General features: G+C 42.3%; 1 protein-coding gene across 14 annotated transcripts in view; it reads left to right on the top strand.

Annotated features, from left to right (window-relative positions):
* LOC105071603 (mitochondrial Rho GTPase 1) overlaps nucleotides 1-17010 on the top strand; it is a 100401-nt gene that overhangs the window by 9032 nt on the left and 74359 nt on the right. For 9 of the 14 annotated variants that reach the window (XM_074343061.1, XM_074343057.1, XM_074343054.1 and 6 more), the window contains one exon: nucleotides 4232-4330. In XM_074343061.1, coding sequence (XP_074199162.1) covers nucleotides 4232-4330 — 99 coding nt within the window. Of the gene's footprint in view, nucleotides 1-4231; nucleotides 4331-5475; nucleotides 11431-14313; nucleotides 14561-17010 lie in introns of those variants that run through there. The other 5 variants (XM_074343063.1, XM_045519073.2, XM_045519079.2 and 2 more) reach the window with 5 other exon arrangements.

The raw sequence follows: 17010 nt of genomic DNA, 5'->3' as shown, positions 1-17010 counted from the left end.
GGATCGTATGGTAATTCTGTTTTTAACTTTTTGAGGACTTAAGTATACATATTAGGTATTTTTAAAATTTAACTTAGAAAATTCAAGTATGCCTTAGCAAGTACAATATCGTTCTTTCTCTGTGGTTATTTTGATTTTGCTTATTTGAGCCAGTCCAGGACATTTTGAAAACAGAAGATCTGAATATATCCATTTCCTGAAACATCATTCCCAGAAGTTCTCACAAGTTGTTTTTAAGACAATAGATTAATTTCCCTTCAGGTCAGCACTTTAACAGCTGCTAAGTAATTTGACTGCCTCACAATGATTTCCTTTGACCATGTGTAAGTACACCATGACCCGCCATGGCAATCACACAACCTAGACAGAACAGGGTTTCTCAAGGTGTGGCCCAGAACTCTCTGTAACACTGATAAGAATGCAGAATCCAGGGCTCATTGCGAGACTATTGAGTTAGCATCTCTGGCAGCAAGCCCCAAGGATTTGCATTTTGGACAACTTTCCAGGAGATCAAAACTAATAAAGTTTTGATAAGCATTTTGGTGCAGCTTACCCAGCAGGGGTGATTATTTGTAATAAGAATTTAATTGTTGGGGAGTGCGATTGACCTTTGAACAATATGGGGGTTAAGGGCACCAAATCCTTGTGCAGCCAAAAATCTGAGTATAACTTTTGACTGCCCCAAAACTTAACTACTAACAGCCTACTGTTGACCAGAAGCCTTACTGATAACATAAACAGTTAATTAATTTTTATGTTTTATTTTTATTCATATTTATTTATATTTCTTAACATATTTCTTATGTTTTATTATACTGTATCATTACAATAAAGTAAGGTAGAAAAAAATGTTATTAAGAAAAGCTTAAGGAATTGACAATACATTTCTAGTACTGTACTGCATTTATCTATACCGTAAGTTTATATCCTCTGTTTATGAGGTGAATCATCTGTCAGTACCTACATCAATATTGTCTTATATGATTTAAAAAAAAAACACTGTAGATGCATGTGAGAAAGAACTAGTGGTTACCAGTGGGGAGAGGGAAGGGGGAGGGGCAAGATGGAGGTGGAGGATTAAGAGGCATAAACTATCAGGTATAAAATAAACTACAAGGATGTACTGTACAATGTGGGGAATATAGCCAATATTTTATTTTATTTTATTTTATTTTATTTTATTTTATTTTATTTTAAAGTACAGTCAATTTGTTTTATAATAACCAAAATATGGTAGCATAGAACAAATACATAAATAAATAAAGTTTAAAAAAACACTGCAGATGTTATACATATTAGTAACACTAGACATCAGAAGTCAAAAGATAACACGGTGCTGGCACTTAGAGGGCTGGGAGATGTTCACAGAGCCCTGGCCAGAGGGTCAGCGGGATAGGCTGGTCTGGGCAGCAGCCACAGCCACTGATGTCACAACGGTTTGCACAAGCACAGCCTCCGGGAGCTACCAGTATGTAGGTCACATGGGGCAGGCTGTCTGCCAGTCCCCGCCCCCTTCTTCTCCCCTGCCTCTTCCTTCAGGTAAATGAAACTGTTCAAGTGGTAGTGACTTGTGCAGACTTACTACATTTAACGAATGCTATCTTTCCCTTTTTTCCCTCTTCCCTTTTTCTTTCTGTTTCTTCTGTAATTTTTTTTCCCCAACCATTGTGATTTATCTTTCATGCAGATTAGTTAGAGTTCACTGTCAGGTTTCTTCTGCCTGCCAAAATGATCCAGTGTGTAATAACAAATTTTGTAAAAGTATATATATGTATGACATATATATATATATATATATATATATATATATATATATATATATATATATGACAAGATAATATGAAAAAGAAATTCATATTTATTTACAGGTGTAACTATTCATGCATTGATAACAAAGCAGCAGCAATATGCTTGCTTTATGGTAGCCTAGTGTAATCAATACGGTAACTTCCCAGTAGCCTAGTCTATACACTAATGTGTGAATCGTTCTAAAATTTTTATGGCATTCAGTATTACAGTCATAATCATAATACAGTATTAGAAACGTTACATTAAAAAAATACTTACCTGTGATGATAGGCTGAGAGAGGAAGAGACAGGAAACTAACCCATTATTAATTTTATATTAAATATCACTCACCTTATGCTTATGTAAGGACAGGCTATCCACTTCAATCCAAATCTTGCACATAGTGTTCTACATGTATATTTTTGTATATTAATTGAAAAGATCCGCTTATAAATGGACCTTCACTGGTCAACAGTAATTTTTTTGCAGAACAATTTTACTTAAACAGAAAGATGCTGTAAAAGACTTGTTCCTGAAATTATTAAATTATTTTAAATTCCCAAGGGATCTTGGCTACTTTAAAAAAAAAAAAGCCTGTGGTTTATTCTGTTAGTAGAGAAATGAGATTCTTTAGATTCTATTATAAAGCAATTTCTCAGTAATTAAGTTTATGTAACACATATTTCTATAAAATCGACTGTTTAATAAAGCATTATTTTTTCTTCTTTCACAAAGCCTATCATAGTCAATGGGTAAGTTACTGAGTTTATATCCAGAGAGATGAACATATCAAGATACTTCATGTATTTAAGAGTTGCCAGTGTTTTATTTAATAGCTACTCAGTGTTTATCAATGGACATCATGTATATTTTTTTCTAGGTATCTTTAAGAACCAACCAGTCAAGTGTAGATTACTTTCCCGATCCATAGGGGAAAAAATACGTTAGCTAAGAAGTAAGTAACCAGCAGTTCTTGCAAACTTTTAAAAAAGTTATGATTGATGATAAATAAAAACCGTATCAGCTTGGTAGAAGAACAGTGGTCCCCACCTGGATTTTGAGCACGGCTCCTTGGAGGGCAGCTCTCCTACTCTCATGATCTAAACTGTCCACAGCCCACAACCTTAGAGGGTCTTTGTCTCTTTTCAGTCTGACTCTTAGGTTCACTTTGTGCTGCTGTCTCTTCAAGATGGGGGAAGAGTTCACCTTCACGGTCCATGCTCTAGCATTTCCCTTCCTTTCTCTTCTCCTACCTACTATGGTCATTGCAAGCACACAGTAGCTTTAAGGTAACAATTAAACTTCAGCACATTGAGAGGGAATTAGGTATCAGCATTTGTAATGAATCTCATGCCAACTCATGGCCCCCAATTGTACAACAGTTTAAAGAATTGACCTGGGGGCCATGGATATTCTGGGTGTCAGGGTGATGTGAACCCCTGGAACCATGTTGGTTAACTTATTTGATAAATATACATGAAACATTCATATGCACCTGATGCTGGGCTTGTGCTTAGAATGCACACGAACAAGGTCTCTGCCAGCAAGGAACTTAGAACATAGTTGGGAAACAGACAGTAAAAGGTAAGGACATGGGGCTGGACATCCCTAAGCTGGATATAGTGCCTGATCAATCCCTGGCACTCAAAACTCTGCTCATGATGAGGAAGACAAGCTTTGTGTGTTGATGGCAATGTGTGGATAACTTCTATTTTCCTTTTTTTTTAAATAAATACCAAACATTTTAATTCTGAGAAAATTTTCTGCAAGAGCAAACATAGACACTGAAACCACCAAATAAACTTTATAAACCCTAATGAATAAAAAGTTGCATCTTAGTCATAGAAAAGTTTTTAGAGGATAAACACCAAGCTATTAACAATCATGAATTCCATAGAGAGAAGCAGAACTTTCGGGGCGGGGTGTGAACAGTATTCACTTTCTATTGCATTTACTTCTCTGCAGTGTTGTTTTTTTTTTAATTGAAGTATAGTTGATTTACAGTGTTGTGTTAGTTTGTGGTGTACAGCATAATGATTCAATTATACACATATGTATATATTTTTTCATATTCTTCATTATAGGTTATTACAAGCTATTGAATATGGTTCCCTGTGCTATGTAGTAGGACCTTGTTGTTTATCTATTTTATATGTAGTAATTTGTATCTGCTAACCCCAAATTCCTAATTTATCCCTCCCCTGCCTTCCCCTTTGGCACCATAAGTTTGTTTCTATGTCTGTGAGTCTCTTTGTTTTGTAAGTAAGTTGATTCATACCATTTTTTTTAGATTCCACACATAAGTAATATTATATGATGTTTGTCTTTCTGTGTCTGACTTCACTTAGTATAATAATCTCTAGGTCCATCCATGTTGCTGCAAATTATTTGACTTTTTTTTTTTTTTTTTGATGTGACTTTCTTCCCATCCCAATTTTTTAGATTCCTTAGTTGAACTTCCGGAAGCTCCGTCTTCCTCCTCATGCCCACTGCCTGTCCAGAGCCACCTTGCACCCAAGAGGACCTCCTCGTTTGCTCAGTGTAAGTATGTGGTCTGCTTAAAAGTTGGGTTTGGCCAGCTGCAGAGAGGAGCTGCAGAAGCTTGCTGTATCTATCTCTCTGCTGCTGGGCTCGCTCCTTGGCTAGTGCCCCTAGACTTGGTCCCTCCCCATGGGGAGCCGATTACAAAGACGAAAGGGGTTAAACATTCCCAAATTCCAGGTTAAGCCAGACCCATGAGCATTCAGAACCCAGGCAACCTTTGGACATCCATGCCAGGGCCACCACTTAACAACCAACTGCCAATCCCCCAAACCTGTTTAAATACCATCACTGCCGCAATCTGGAGTAGGCCTTGAGAGCACAGATCCTGGAGCCAGACTGCTTGGGTTTGACTCCCAGCTGCTATGCTCACTAGTGGTGTGATCTTGGGCCAGTCGGTTGACTTCTTAGAGCCTCAGTTCCCTCATCTGTACGACAATAATAGTACTTACTTCCCTTGTGGGGTTGGTTGTCATGAGGGTTAAATGAGGGAATATGTGTAAGTTTGAGCCTAGAGTAGAAACGCTATGTGAGTGTTAGCAATTAGTTACTCCCTTAATAGGAAGGAAAGAGTATGAAATATACCAAATGAGTAAGACATGACCCTTAATCGGGAAGCTTATGTGTAACTGGAGAGATATAAACAGCCATGGTTATCAATCACTGTACTACAGGTAGAAGACGTTAAGTGTCACCAGAGAACAGGTAAAGCACTAGGGGTGTTGAGAAGAGCCAGAGGTGACTTACGCTGGGTGGGTTTCACAGAGGGCTTCCTGAAAGAGGGCTCATGGGTAAGTGGAAATGAAGGTGGGAAAGGGGGAAATTGTTACTAGAATGACATCTGGGGTATGTACAGAAAACTGCAAGTTGATGGACCAGTTTTTTTGTTTTTTTGTGGGGTTAATTAGGTTTATTTATTATTATTATTTTTAATGGAGGTACTTGGGATTGAACTCAGGACCTCGTCCATGCTAGGCACACACTCTACCACCGAGCTGTACCCTCCCCACTGATATACCAGTTTTAAAGCCAGTATGAGTAAAACTTTATCACACTCAAAGATACAAAGCTGCTTTTTGCGATTTGAGGACCTCTTAGCATGAACGGTCAGAGCTGGCTGGTCATGTTCTTATTTTTTTCCCCAGGGGCCATCAGTCCAACCTTTGACCTAGGGAGCCTCTCCTGTAGCCTGGAGGTGTCCGAGGATCACCGGACGGTGACTGTATCTCACTACCCCCAGCCCTATCCCTGGAGTCATGAGAGGTTTGCCTCTTGCCAGGCCTTATGCTCCCAGGCCCTCTCATCTGGACGGCAATACTGGGAAGTGGACACTCAGCATTGTAGCCACTGGGCAGTTGGGGTGGCTTCCCAGGGAATGAGGCGTGACCAGATCCTGGGAAGGACTAGGGACTCCTGGTGTGTAGAGTGGAAAGGGACTAGCCAGCTCTCTGTGTGGCACATGGCCAAGGAGACTGTTCTCTGCTCAGACAGACCTAATGTGGTGGGCATCTGGCTGGACCTGGAGGAGGGAAAGCTTGCCTTCTATTCCATGGCCAATCAGGAGAAGCTTCTATATGAGTGTCCGATCTCTGCCTCCTTTCCTCTGCACCCTGCCTTTTGGCTGTATGGCTTAAATCCCGGAAACTCTCTGAGTATAAGGGAAATAAACATATAAATGTTCCTTGGATGTTAAAACACATGGATTGCCTTTGAGCAGTGTGGTGATTTGACTTGAGAATCCCGCTTCCCAAGTTCAGGGATTCGAAGTAAATGTTTAACTCTGGCAGGTTTGGGTTGTTTAGACCCTGCACTCTCCAAAGAAAGGACAGGCTCTTGACGGGAGATAACGTCTAAGCCTTTGGAATATCCTGCCTGATAAGAGTGTATTTATTTACCTGCGGGCATTGGGCCAGCCAGCTTGACTTCTGGAGGGGCTGGAATCTAAGGTGAGCCATGTGGGCGGTGCCAGTTGAAGCCTTGGATACCGAGTCTTGGATGTGCTTCCCCAGCTGGCAATGTTCTGTGTGTGTTGTCACACATCATGTAGAGAAAATTAAGCATCGTCCCCATGACTCCCCTGGGAGAGGATAATAGAGGTCTCCTAGCCCCTGTCCTATGTGCCTTCTTCTAATGCTGGTTCTAATCTGTATCCTTTCACTGTAATAAACATGTGTATAAGAGCTTTGCTAAATTCTGTGAGTCTTAGTGAATCACTGAAACTGAGATTGATTTTAGGGATCCCCCTGTTGACTGAAAGGGCACGCTGTCACTGGCTGCATAAAAATATTTGTTGGGCCAACTGATGTCCTTCCAAGTCCAACGACCCCCTATTTCTAGGCTTTCAAATGTCTGCCTATGATCCCTCAACAGACAAAGTACATTCTTTACTGGATGTGTTTCCCCTAACAAACTAACAGCCCTAGGTAGTGCGTACTAATGTCACAATAGCTCAGGCTGGTTCATTGCAGCCACCTTATCAGAGCCATAAATCCCACCACCCTTCACGGACCCTAACCCTCTTACTCCTTTACCATTCTCCTTTACCATTCCCGTACTTGATCTCTGGTAAATTCTTTTACCATGCCACTGTTGTGTCACACAATATTATCACACATTTTGTGGTTTCAGACAATACACATTTATTACTTTGCAGCTTCTGTGGGCCAGGAGTCAGGATCTGAGACCTCTGCTTTGGAGTCTCACCAGCTGCAGTCAGGGTGTGAGCCCGGGCCACAGTGACATCCAAGGTTATAACCAGGGCAATGGTTACAGAACTGTATTTTCAAATTGCACACCTGGGCCTCTGACATCTTGAGCTTCACGCTGAATTTCCATCCGTATCCTTGAAAACAGATGCAAGCAGAATTCCTCCCACATGATCTGCTCAATTGCTCTCTGAGCCTCATGACCACCCCACATGAGGGGTATTATCATCTTTCTGCTAACACACAAGGAAGGGGAGGGGGGCCTGGACTGGTTCAGGGGTTTGTGCAGGATCAGTCAGCTGATCACGGCAGAGTTGGGAGCCAGCTCAGTGTTCCCACTCTCAAGTCTCTAACCGAAGCATCCTCTGGCAGCATCCCAGCTGAGACCAGGGCCCGGCCTTCCACTTGGATAGGACACAGCCTAATGCCATGAGGTGCTCTTTTTTTCTGGTTGTTGGTGGCAGCTCTCAGTGTGGTAGCCTTGGGTTATCTAAGCAGGGACAGGCCCTCTCTCTTTGTGCCAGATGACTGTTAAAAGGCTCTCTGTTTCCCCTTTCTGTGTGATGGAACCTGAATCTTCTACACAGAGTCACCTTAATGTTTTCCTTTTTAAAAGTGCCAAGAATTTAGAGGCCAAGGTTTCAGCCTCTTGAGGTCCTTTGGTTAAAGGCCATCCTCTAGGTGGTTTGGATAATGGGGCCTCTGTCAGCATGGGGTTTATTGGCTGGGCACATGATTTCCCCACACTGGAGCCAGAGTACAAGAACCTTTGAAGGTGGGGAAGGAAGGTTATCATTCTTGGCTTCTTTGCTTTGGTCTCAAGTTTTCTGTCGGCCTATCCGTTCCATGTGAGATATAGCACCCTTCCTCCCCCTGAAACATAAAATCCTGCCAAGGAGAAGAACAGAAGTTGAAATGCCAGGGGATGAAGGACTTCTCAGTTGGGTCTGCACTGTATCGGGGAGGAAATCATCCACCCATGGACAGGCCAGAAAGATCTCCCATCAGGGAATCCTGGGGCAGCTGCTCACCCCATCTGGAGATGCTTCTGTCAAACATCTAAGTGGTTGTGCCCATTACTGGGGTCTCAGGCTTTGGGTTCCCAGAAGAACCACCTGCTAAGTAGGAAGCCATCACCTTCTTAGGCTCAAGAAAACCGCTAATACAGTTATATCAATCCGTCCCTTGCTTCTCCTTGCTCAAATGCGTTTTTTTCTGGAAAAGTTTATTTTTATTTAATTTTTTTAATGGAGGTACTGGGGATTGAACTCAGGACCTCATGCATGCTCATGCATGCTAAGCAGGTGCTCTGCCCCCAAGCTATACTCACCCTCCTGCCAGGACAAGTTTAGTTGGAAGACTTTTTAAAAATTTTTTTTAAATTGAAGTGTAGTTGACTTTTTTTGCACTTTTTTTTTTTTGGTATGTTGTGGGGGCAGGTAATTAGGTTTGCCTACTTACTTATTTCTTGATGGAGGTACTGGGGATTGAACCCTGGACCTCATGCATGCTAAGCATGCGCTCTACCACTGAGCTGTACCCTCCCCCTGGAAGAGTTTATTTCCTAGCTGATTGCAAAAACAAACCACAAAATGAGACAATGCTGTGCTCTGGGGAGACCTCTCAGGCTCTCTTGCTCTTGACAAGGGAGAAGTCCCTTCTTCCAGGGCAGCTGGGGCTTTTGACAGGAGAGGGAGAATGTTCAGTGTCATTATCCCTACTCCTGCCAAGCCCTTAGCCTCAAACCCCAAATTTGTCTGCATTCATAATTGTTTGAAACCCTAATCACTGGGTCCTTCCAGACGACTGCCATCTTCTTCTTTAATTACACATGCTTAGGTTATACTGGAGATTTGTTTTGTTTAGGGATATATCTTCCAGCTATTGTTTTTTTTAAGGAAAAGTTTTCCTAAGCTTCAGTCTTTCATGTGCCATGATTCTTGTTACATTTGCATATCTCCTGTACCATTTTTCACTTAATATTTTTCCTAAACTCACTCACTTTCCTCCCTTCAGGTCCATGTATTTTAAAAAGAAACATTAAAAGCTTCAGATAAATGGAAACCAGAATCATGTGGCTTAAATAGAGGGATGAGCCTACATGTATGTTTCAAGGAAAACCAAACAATTTGTCTAGCTTGGTACCGTTGTCTGTCCAAGTTTCTGAACTTGGGGCTCTCTGTCTGTCTCTCTGTCTCTCTCTCTCTTGCTCAAAAGGAGATTATCAGGTATTAAAGATTTACGAGGCTTTCACCTTTACTTAATCAGGATGGAAGGATCATGGAAAAAAGAAACCTTTCTGTCCACAAGAGTCGCTTTCTGACGTCCCTGCACCATTTACACTTCCGTCTTATTCCACCACTTTGGGAAACATGATTGTAAGAGACTGGTCTGGTGCAATGTGGAAGACTGTCTTCCTTCCCTGCTCAGTGAAATTGTTTCACCTTTATTTTTCAAAAAAAAAAAAAACACTCTCTGGGGGAGAAAACCTTACGGCTTTGGTCAGTGACAGTCTTCAAAACACAATGTATGGGAGTTACTATAGGAGCTTTCCTTTTACCACCTTCTGTACAATTAGTCACCAAGTTCTGACACTGGATTTTTCCTCCTCAAATCACCTCAACTCTGGCCCCTCCTCCTTCCCTCTGCACTCTATAGTGTTCAGTATATATTTTTTAATTTTATTTTTTATATGGAGGTAGCAGGGATTGAACCCAGGCCCTCGCACATGCCAAGCACACACTGTACCACTGAGCTATACCCACACCCCCCATCTGGTTCAGATTCTGATCACTCGTCTCCCAGATTATTTTAATTCAAGCTCCTCTATCTCTGGTCAGAACCCCCTCCCCATCCAGTCTCATTCTAATAATGTGAATTTCCCCAAACGGAAATCAGATCATGTCCCTCCCCTGCTTAGAACTCCTTAGTGCTCACCGATGCCTACAGAAGAAAGTTCTGCTTCCTGTCTGTATGTTCACCTACTTCTAGCCTCCATCTCCTGTCATCCTCCCACACATGCCCCCTCCGCCCCAGCCTCCTTGCTTTGTGTCACATCACGAACTTTTTGCACGTCGTGTGGTTTGCTGGGAGTGTCTCCCCCTGCCCGCCTTATCCCGAGGGAAGCCACAGCTGCAAGCTGCTACCCTGGAGTGGCTCTGGACTCTACCAAGGGGACTGGAGTCTTTCACTGTCCCTGTGTCTAACATGGCAGTATGTGCACAATGAATTTAGGTCTGATCAGAGCTGACTCGCCAGCAGCAGCAGCAGCTAAGATAAGACCACTCAAGCTAAAACCGTGGTCATTTTCCTGGGAGATTTCTGAGCATATTTGCATTTTGGTGGGTGAAGGCATTGTGTGCTTGTCTGTTAACACAGCCAGGCAGGGAAAGCAGATTACTAGGAGGAGGACACAGTCACACAAGTCTGGCTGGTTTTGGCTAGCAGTGGGGTGGGGAGGGAGGAGGTAGAGAGAAATTTAGATTAGGAGATGCCGCCTCTTATGAAAGGTTTTGGACAGATAGGGAATGATTTGGAGGATTCTGGTGAGAAACAGGAATGCCCAAACTTCCTCATCCACAACTTGCCTCCCATGTAAGTCTGTGTTATTCATAACTGTGTCCCTAGCCCCTAATACAGAACACTGCACATGGTGGAAACAATAAATATTTGTTAAATGATTTTATAAACATGCTCTCCTACATTAATGTCTCACTTAAAGCATTGCAATTCTTCTAAATATTTCTATTACTTTTATTTAAAAGATATTATTAACTTTGACATTTTACAAAAGATGATTGTACTAAAAATTAATTCATAATCGGTAACACACTTTCTCTTTCTTTGTACTCTCATCTAATATTTGTGTACATCCATTACCCAATTAATATTTGTGCATGCTTGTAAAAGTTGAAAATTGCAAAGTGACATAAATGTATATATTGCATTTAGTTTTTATATAGTTGTAATTGTATGTATGGTTTTATATTTCTGTTTTTTTCACTTATTTTGTAAATACTTTTCCATATCTTTAATAGTCATTAGTTTTAATGACTGCAAAAGTTCCAATAATTTTATGTCCTTCTTAATTTAGCTATTCCTCGATAATTGTATATTTTCCATTTTTTGCTATTGTGTAATGAGGCTATAAATAGAATATGTATATATATTTATTCTTTTGAATTATTTCTTGGAACATATTTAATTGTGGTGATTTCTTTGCAGAGATAAATTATAAATTTACTTATTTTTGGAATTTTTTGTTTTGTGGAAATGGTCTAAAACCTTTTGAGAATCACTGGTTGGTATCGATAATAAGTCAGCCATAAAATACATAATATTAAAAAAAATCAGCAAACATTTTAATTTACAGTGATTAAAAATATATTAAATGCATTTTTGTCTTTCAGAGTTTACAATTTGGGTGGGCAGGCTAATCAATTTGCCCTTGGAAAGATAATGCAAATCAGCAAATGAATTCCAAATTTAAAAATGCAGCTGTTAGGGATAATATATGAGCAGATACTATATGTTAAGTAGGGTGATAATTGCCTTACTGCATTATTTTATTTAATTCTCAAATAGCCCTGTGAGCTAATGCCATTTGGCAGAATGGATTAACGTTTTTCAGAGAGGTTGTGTTACTTGTGCAATGTTGCACAGCTGGCAAAGTATTAGAGGTGGACCCCAGAGACCATGACATTAGGGAATTCAGGCCACCTGGGGGCAAGAAGGTCTGAGCAGCTTCTGAATATCAATTATCTCTTAACTGAGGGTATTTGTTTTACAATATGTATCTAAAGGAGCTTGAGAAAATTAAAAAGGAAACTGGATGCAACTTCATTAACAGATGAGTCTCTTGTCTGGCAAAATGTCCTTTCAGTATGGTTAATCATCATCAAATGCCTTTTAACAGTAATTGTGCTGAGTGGTGTATCTTCTGGCCAAATCAAGTAAACAGAAACCATGTCCTCTAGAGACCAATACATGTGACTATGCAGAGGACATGGATGATTGACCAATGAGCCAAGAACAAGTGCATTTAAAGGCACGATTAAAGATATACTCCATGTCAAAGCATTGGACTTTCCTGCTTCACCAGAGTAGTCTTGGCATGGAAAGGAGGAAGTCTTCCTGGAAGGAATGGGAAACAAAAGTGAAGATGGATGCCACTTTGGGTTTAATGTGAGAGACCAGAGATAGACGGGTCTAAAGAGTGGGACCCATGCCAACCCGTCTTACTTGGCTTCCTGCCCAGGACTATGTCTAACGCACCAATCGGAGACCAGCCTCTTGTTCCACCCAATGTCAGTCATTTAGCACACACTCTATCTTCTACGCAGCAGGCCAGCCCACTGTCCCTGGGTGTTCCACTGTCCTAAGACTCAGAGAGAGCTGTGTTACAGGTTCCTTCTTTGATAGGCATAAAAGATGGATCCTCTTATCTCCTGGCAAAAGTACTTTTCTGATACCTCCCAGTGTCTCCTGCACACTGAAGAGGCATGAAGTCTGTCTTGCGAAGGTAGACCACCTTCCCAGCATCCTAGAGGAAAATTCCACTAGTGTCTTCTAGATACCAAACTGTCCTCTTGGCTTTATCCGATCTACTTCATATACAGTAATCAATCTGTAATAAATTCCAGCAGTAAATTCCACTGCCAACAACTCCATTCTCTGGCTTGTTTTGCTGCAGGATGTGTCATCGTGTGGCTCTGTCCCCAGGCTCAGAGAGGTGTCTGGCAGTCACTTCTCTCACAACTTATTTATCCAATGTTTGTATATAACTGACTACATAGCAGGCACTATTCCAAGACTTTTCCTGTTATAGCAACTCATTTAATCTTTATAACAATCCCATGAGGCGTTATTCCCATTTGGCAGATGGGGCTTAGTGATATTAAGCTATGTGTCTGATGACACACAGCTAGTCATTGGCAAAGCTGAGGCTCAGACTTAGGCAGGCCAACTCCAGAGTCCCTGCTTTTAATCACTGAACTGTGCGGTCTCCAGGAGAATTTCAGAGCAACTCCTGATGAAGGACTGTTAATGTGAGAAGGGCACAGAGCTCAAGGCAAGGCGGGAGGCCAGAGCTTCAGAAGTAAAGCTGATAGAGAGATGGAGAGGTGCTGTAAAGAGAAACCCACCTTGCAGGAGGTGCACTCTGGCCTGTCGGGCTCCCCCTCCCACATTAGTGGTCTTCTTTTGTACCAAACCATTACAGTGCTGGTTGTAAGTGCTTTCTGGATGTAGTCTTCCTTCAGCCCTTGAGTCTGGATTTTTAAGTCAGTTTTATTCATGAAAGAGGTTTGAAGCATTATCTCTGCAATGTCCCCACCCCCCACAAATAAACTCTTCTTCCTAACCCCTTCCTAACCCTATTCCCCATGTCAAAGCCTTTACCCAGCACTCATGTACAAAAATCCATTTTGTAATATTTAAGATAGAAAAAAAGACATAATGTGCACAGACAGCTTTTCCTTGTTTATTCTATTTATCATGTCCCACTGTGTGCCAAGCACCGTTTAAGCATTAGAGATACAGCAACAAGTTCCTTCAAATAGAGAGAGTCGCAGGAAATGAAGGTTATAACGTCAGAAAACTCAGTAACAGTTGATTATCTAGTGCCACCTGTATATCCAGCACTGCGCTGGGCAAGCCTATATAAAGAGACGTATCAGAAGACCCTACCTAAAGTAAACCACATAGAGAGGAAAAATCACTGGTTAGAAAGAAATGAGTCTGATTATATACATAGTGTAGAAACTAATCGCATTATTTAGAATCGTGTTTTATAAGCATCACAGATAAAAAGCAGCTAAGGTGGCGGGCTTTGGGTAGTGGAAAGGACTGGATCCTGGGAAGTAGTCATGTTTTTCTCAATCAAGCACTTTCTGAAGGCTATGTCCAATCAGGTGGGGGCAACTGTTGGAAACCAGGCTGCCTTCCTGGAGTTTTTCGTCCAGTGAGAATATTCCCGCCCTGGATCACACAGCCAAGTTCTAGCTATGTGACCTTGGACGAGGAACTTCTCCTGCTCCTATTTTGTAAAAGAAATAGGGTCAGACCAGCGAATCTGCCACTCCAATTCCTGGTCCAAATCCTATGCTTGACTGCCCTTTTCGGAGAAGAGTGGGCCAGACTCCCCGGAATTGCGCTGCCGCGAGCCTGACGGCGGGGGCGCAGCTCAGGCCCGGAGAGCGTTCGCGTTCCGAAGGCGCTTGTCCCTCGCGGCGCCCCGTCGGCCCCGCCGCCGCCGCCGCCCGCGGAGCCGGAGGAGGCGGAGCTGGCGCTGTCCCGGCTCTTGAGCGGGGAAGCAGCCGAGGGGGCGGCGCGGCGCGCCCGGGCGGTCGAGGCTCGGGCGGGGCGGCGGGGGAGGCTGGCAGGCGGCGCTGGCCGCGCGGGGAGAGCGGCGCCGCGGGCCGGGCGCTCCGGGAGACAGGAGTCCGCTCCATGCGTGCGGGCCGAGACCGGCCCCTGCGAGCCGCCGACATGAAAAAAGACGTGCGGATCCTCCTGGTGGGAGAACGTGAGTCCGCGCGCCGGGGCTGCCCCTGGCCACTGCAGCCCCTGCCCCTACCGCCCCGCTGTCCTCCCTCCGCATCCCCAGGCCTCCCAGGCCTCCCAGCCCCTTTGCTCTTCTCTTTCGGCTGCCCTCGACCTCTCAACCTCCCCTGGGCCCTCCTGAGACCTCCCTCCCCTCTCCCCCATCCTCTTCCCCAGCCGTGTCTCCATTAACCTCTGACCGCCCGGCCTCATCCCTCTGAAGATCCTCTGCTCCTTTTCTTCTTAGAATCCTTTCCTCCCGGGCCTCCGCGTTTCCGAGGCCGCCTCCTTTCAGACCCTGACGTCTTGCGTGGAGATTCCCTTGTCACTGCCAGGCAGGTGCTGAAACAGGCTGACTGACCAATTGGGATGGCGTGAAGTGGCTCCCGGGGAAGCTAGGGGGAGGGGTGCAGAACCGTTCGACTTGTGGGCAAGGTCAGGTGTCTGCTTGTTTTTGCGCTGGCGGTCTTCCCTCCCTCTAGGCATTGACTGTAAGGTGTGGAGCGATGTGGTTTTTAGTGATGCTTGCTCTTTGCATCGCAGTTAACTCCTGGTACACTTGACATTTCCTCAAAAATTTACTCTCAACTTCAAGTTATACAAGTGCTCAGTGAATGAATAATTATCTGGGGAGGGGCCTTTGCTTGAGAGAATTATTGCTACCCTAAAGCGTAATTTCCCCCATCTTTTAAAGCATTATTCCATAACTATTTGGTAATTAATTTAAAAATAACAGCAGGCACACGTGCGACCCAAACAGACACAACATATACATGTGAGATTCCCCCCTCTCCTCTCCAGATTCTTAGATTTCACTTTTTGAAGATGTAATAAAGGAGAAGCGTCTTCTCTTCACTGACTTGGGGACGGTACAGCAGGGATATCTTGGTATCATTGTGCAAGTTACATGACTCAGTTGGTAGGATTAAAATAAGAAGAGGGCTGGAGAGGATTGGATTGTTTGTTTTAATTCTCTGCCATTGCTGTTTTGAAGCTTCCTATTCTAAAGCCCATTGCATTCCAGATTAGCCCCTCCAGGTCCCTATAGTACACTCCCAAGGAAGAAACCTAACACATTATTACCCTCTTCTGTAGTGTTCTTTGATATTTCTGTGCGCTTGCTGTTGTAGAAATATTTCCTTTAGAATCAGAATTTAGACGTAAGCTTAGCCAGTCAGTTTACTTTTTGGTTTGCTAGTTGCGAATTTTAGTTTCAATCTATAATTACATGTATGTCTCAGTCTGTGTTTTGCATGGGCTTTCTTGACGAAGTTTAGGAAGATAATTCATGTTGATGCAGTGGGAGCAAGGTAGGGGATGTGAGTAGATGACCCGCTTAAAAAAAAATCCTTAACGGTATCATAAAATAGTTTTGTAGTATAGTTACTTTTATAGTAAATTTTTAAGAGCAAAAATTCTATGTTTTAGTTTTAGATTTGAACATAGGGAGCAGTTATACATAATCATTAGTCTGTAAAACATCTAAATTGAAATGCCATACATATGTATGATATATTTGTCAGCCTTAGGACATTTAAGCTGAAATGTTAACAGTATTACTTGTTGAGAAATACACAAAAGACTTAAAAATTTGTTGGAAAAATTATAAGCCATATTTTGCATAAATGAAAGCGGCTAATAGAATTGATAAGTGTATGTGAGTTTTTTGATAGGTAGAAACAGCACAAGAGAAAACGTTAGTTTTTGAGGAAGCCATTTTTCTTGAAGAGGGTGATACCAAAAACTTTAGGCCAACTACCATACACACTTTTTTTCACGTTTAAAAGTATTAAAAAGAGTTATACTTATTTGAAATATATTATTTTTAAAATTATTTCACTTATTTATTATCATGTTATTTAATTATTTTAGTTTGGTGGGGGTGAGGTAATTAGGTTCGTTTATTTTTAAAGGAGGTACTGGGGATTGAACCCAGGACCTCATGGATGCTAAACATGTGCTGTACCACTTGAGCTATATCTCCCCCCCCCGAAATATATAATTTTAATTACTTACACTAAAGGCTGGTCTTCTGGGGGAGAATGTTTGAAGCATTATTTTTTGAGATTTAATGTAAATATCTGACAGCTGCTTAGCCTAGCCGTAGTGTTTGAAATGGTAGGTAAACATAGTGGGACCAAGATTATTTTAATACTGGTCTATCAGATGAAGACCAGTTGAAGATGACTGACTAAGGGAAATGGGAAAAGCAAAGAAAAAAGAGCATCACCTCTGGTATTGTTGTCAACCCTGTTCCTTCTCTGCCCTTCATTCAGTACATTTTATTGCTGTTAGTGTCTGCTCTGAATAACACGGCAGTGGCTTCATTCACTGAAGCTCCCAAATAGTTGTGAGTGGTTTCCACATTCTCTGGCTACACCTGTACTCTGGAGGTGAAGTGGACCTTTCCTTGGCCCATCCAGAATTTGATTC

This window comes from Camelus bactrianus, chromosome 16 (assembly GCF_048773025.1).
Source record: "Camelus bactrianus isolate YW-2024 breed Bactrian camel chromosome 16, ASM4877302v1, whole genome shotgun sequence".
Classification (NCBI taxonomy): Eukaryota; Metazoa; Chordata; class Mammalia; order Artiodactyla; family Camelidae; genus Camelus; species Camelus bactrianus.
The sequence above is the reverse complement of the archived record's forward strand: the minus strand, read 5'-3'. Positions and strand labels throughout refer to the sequence as shown.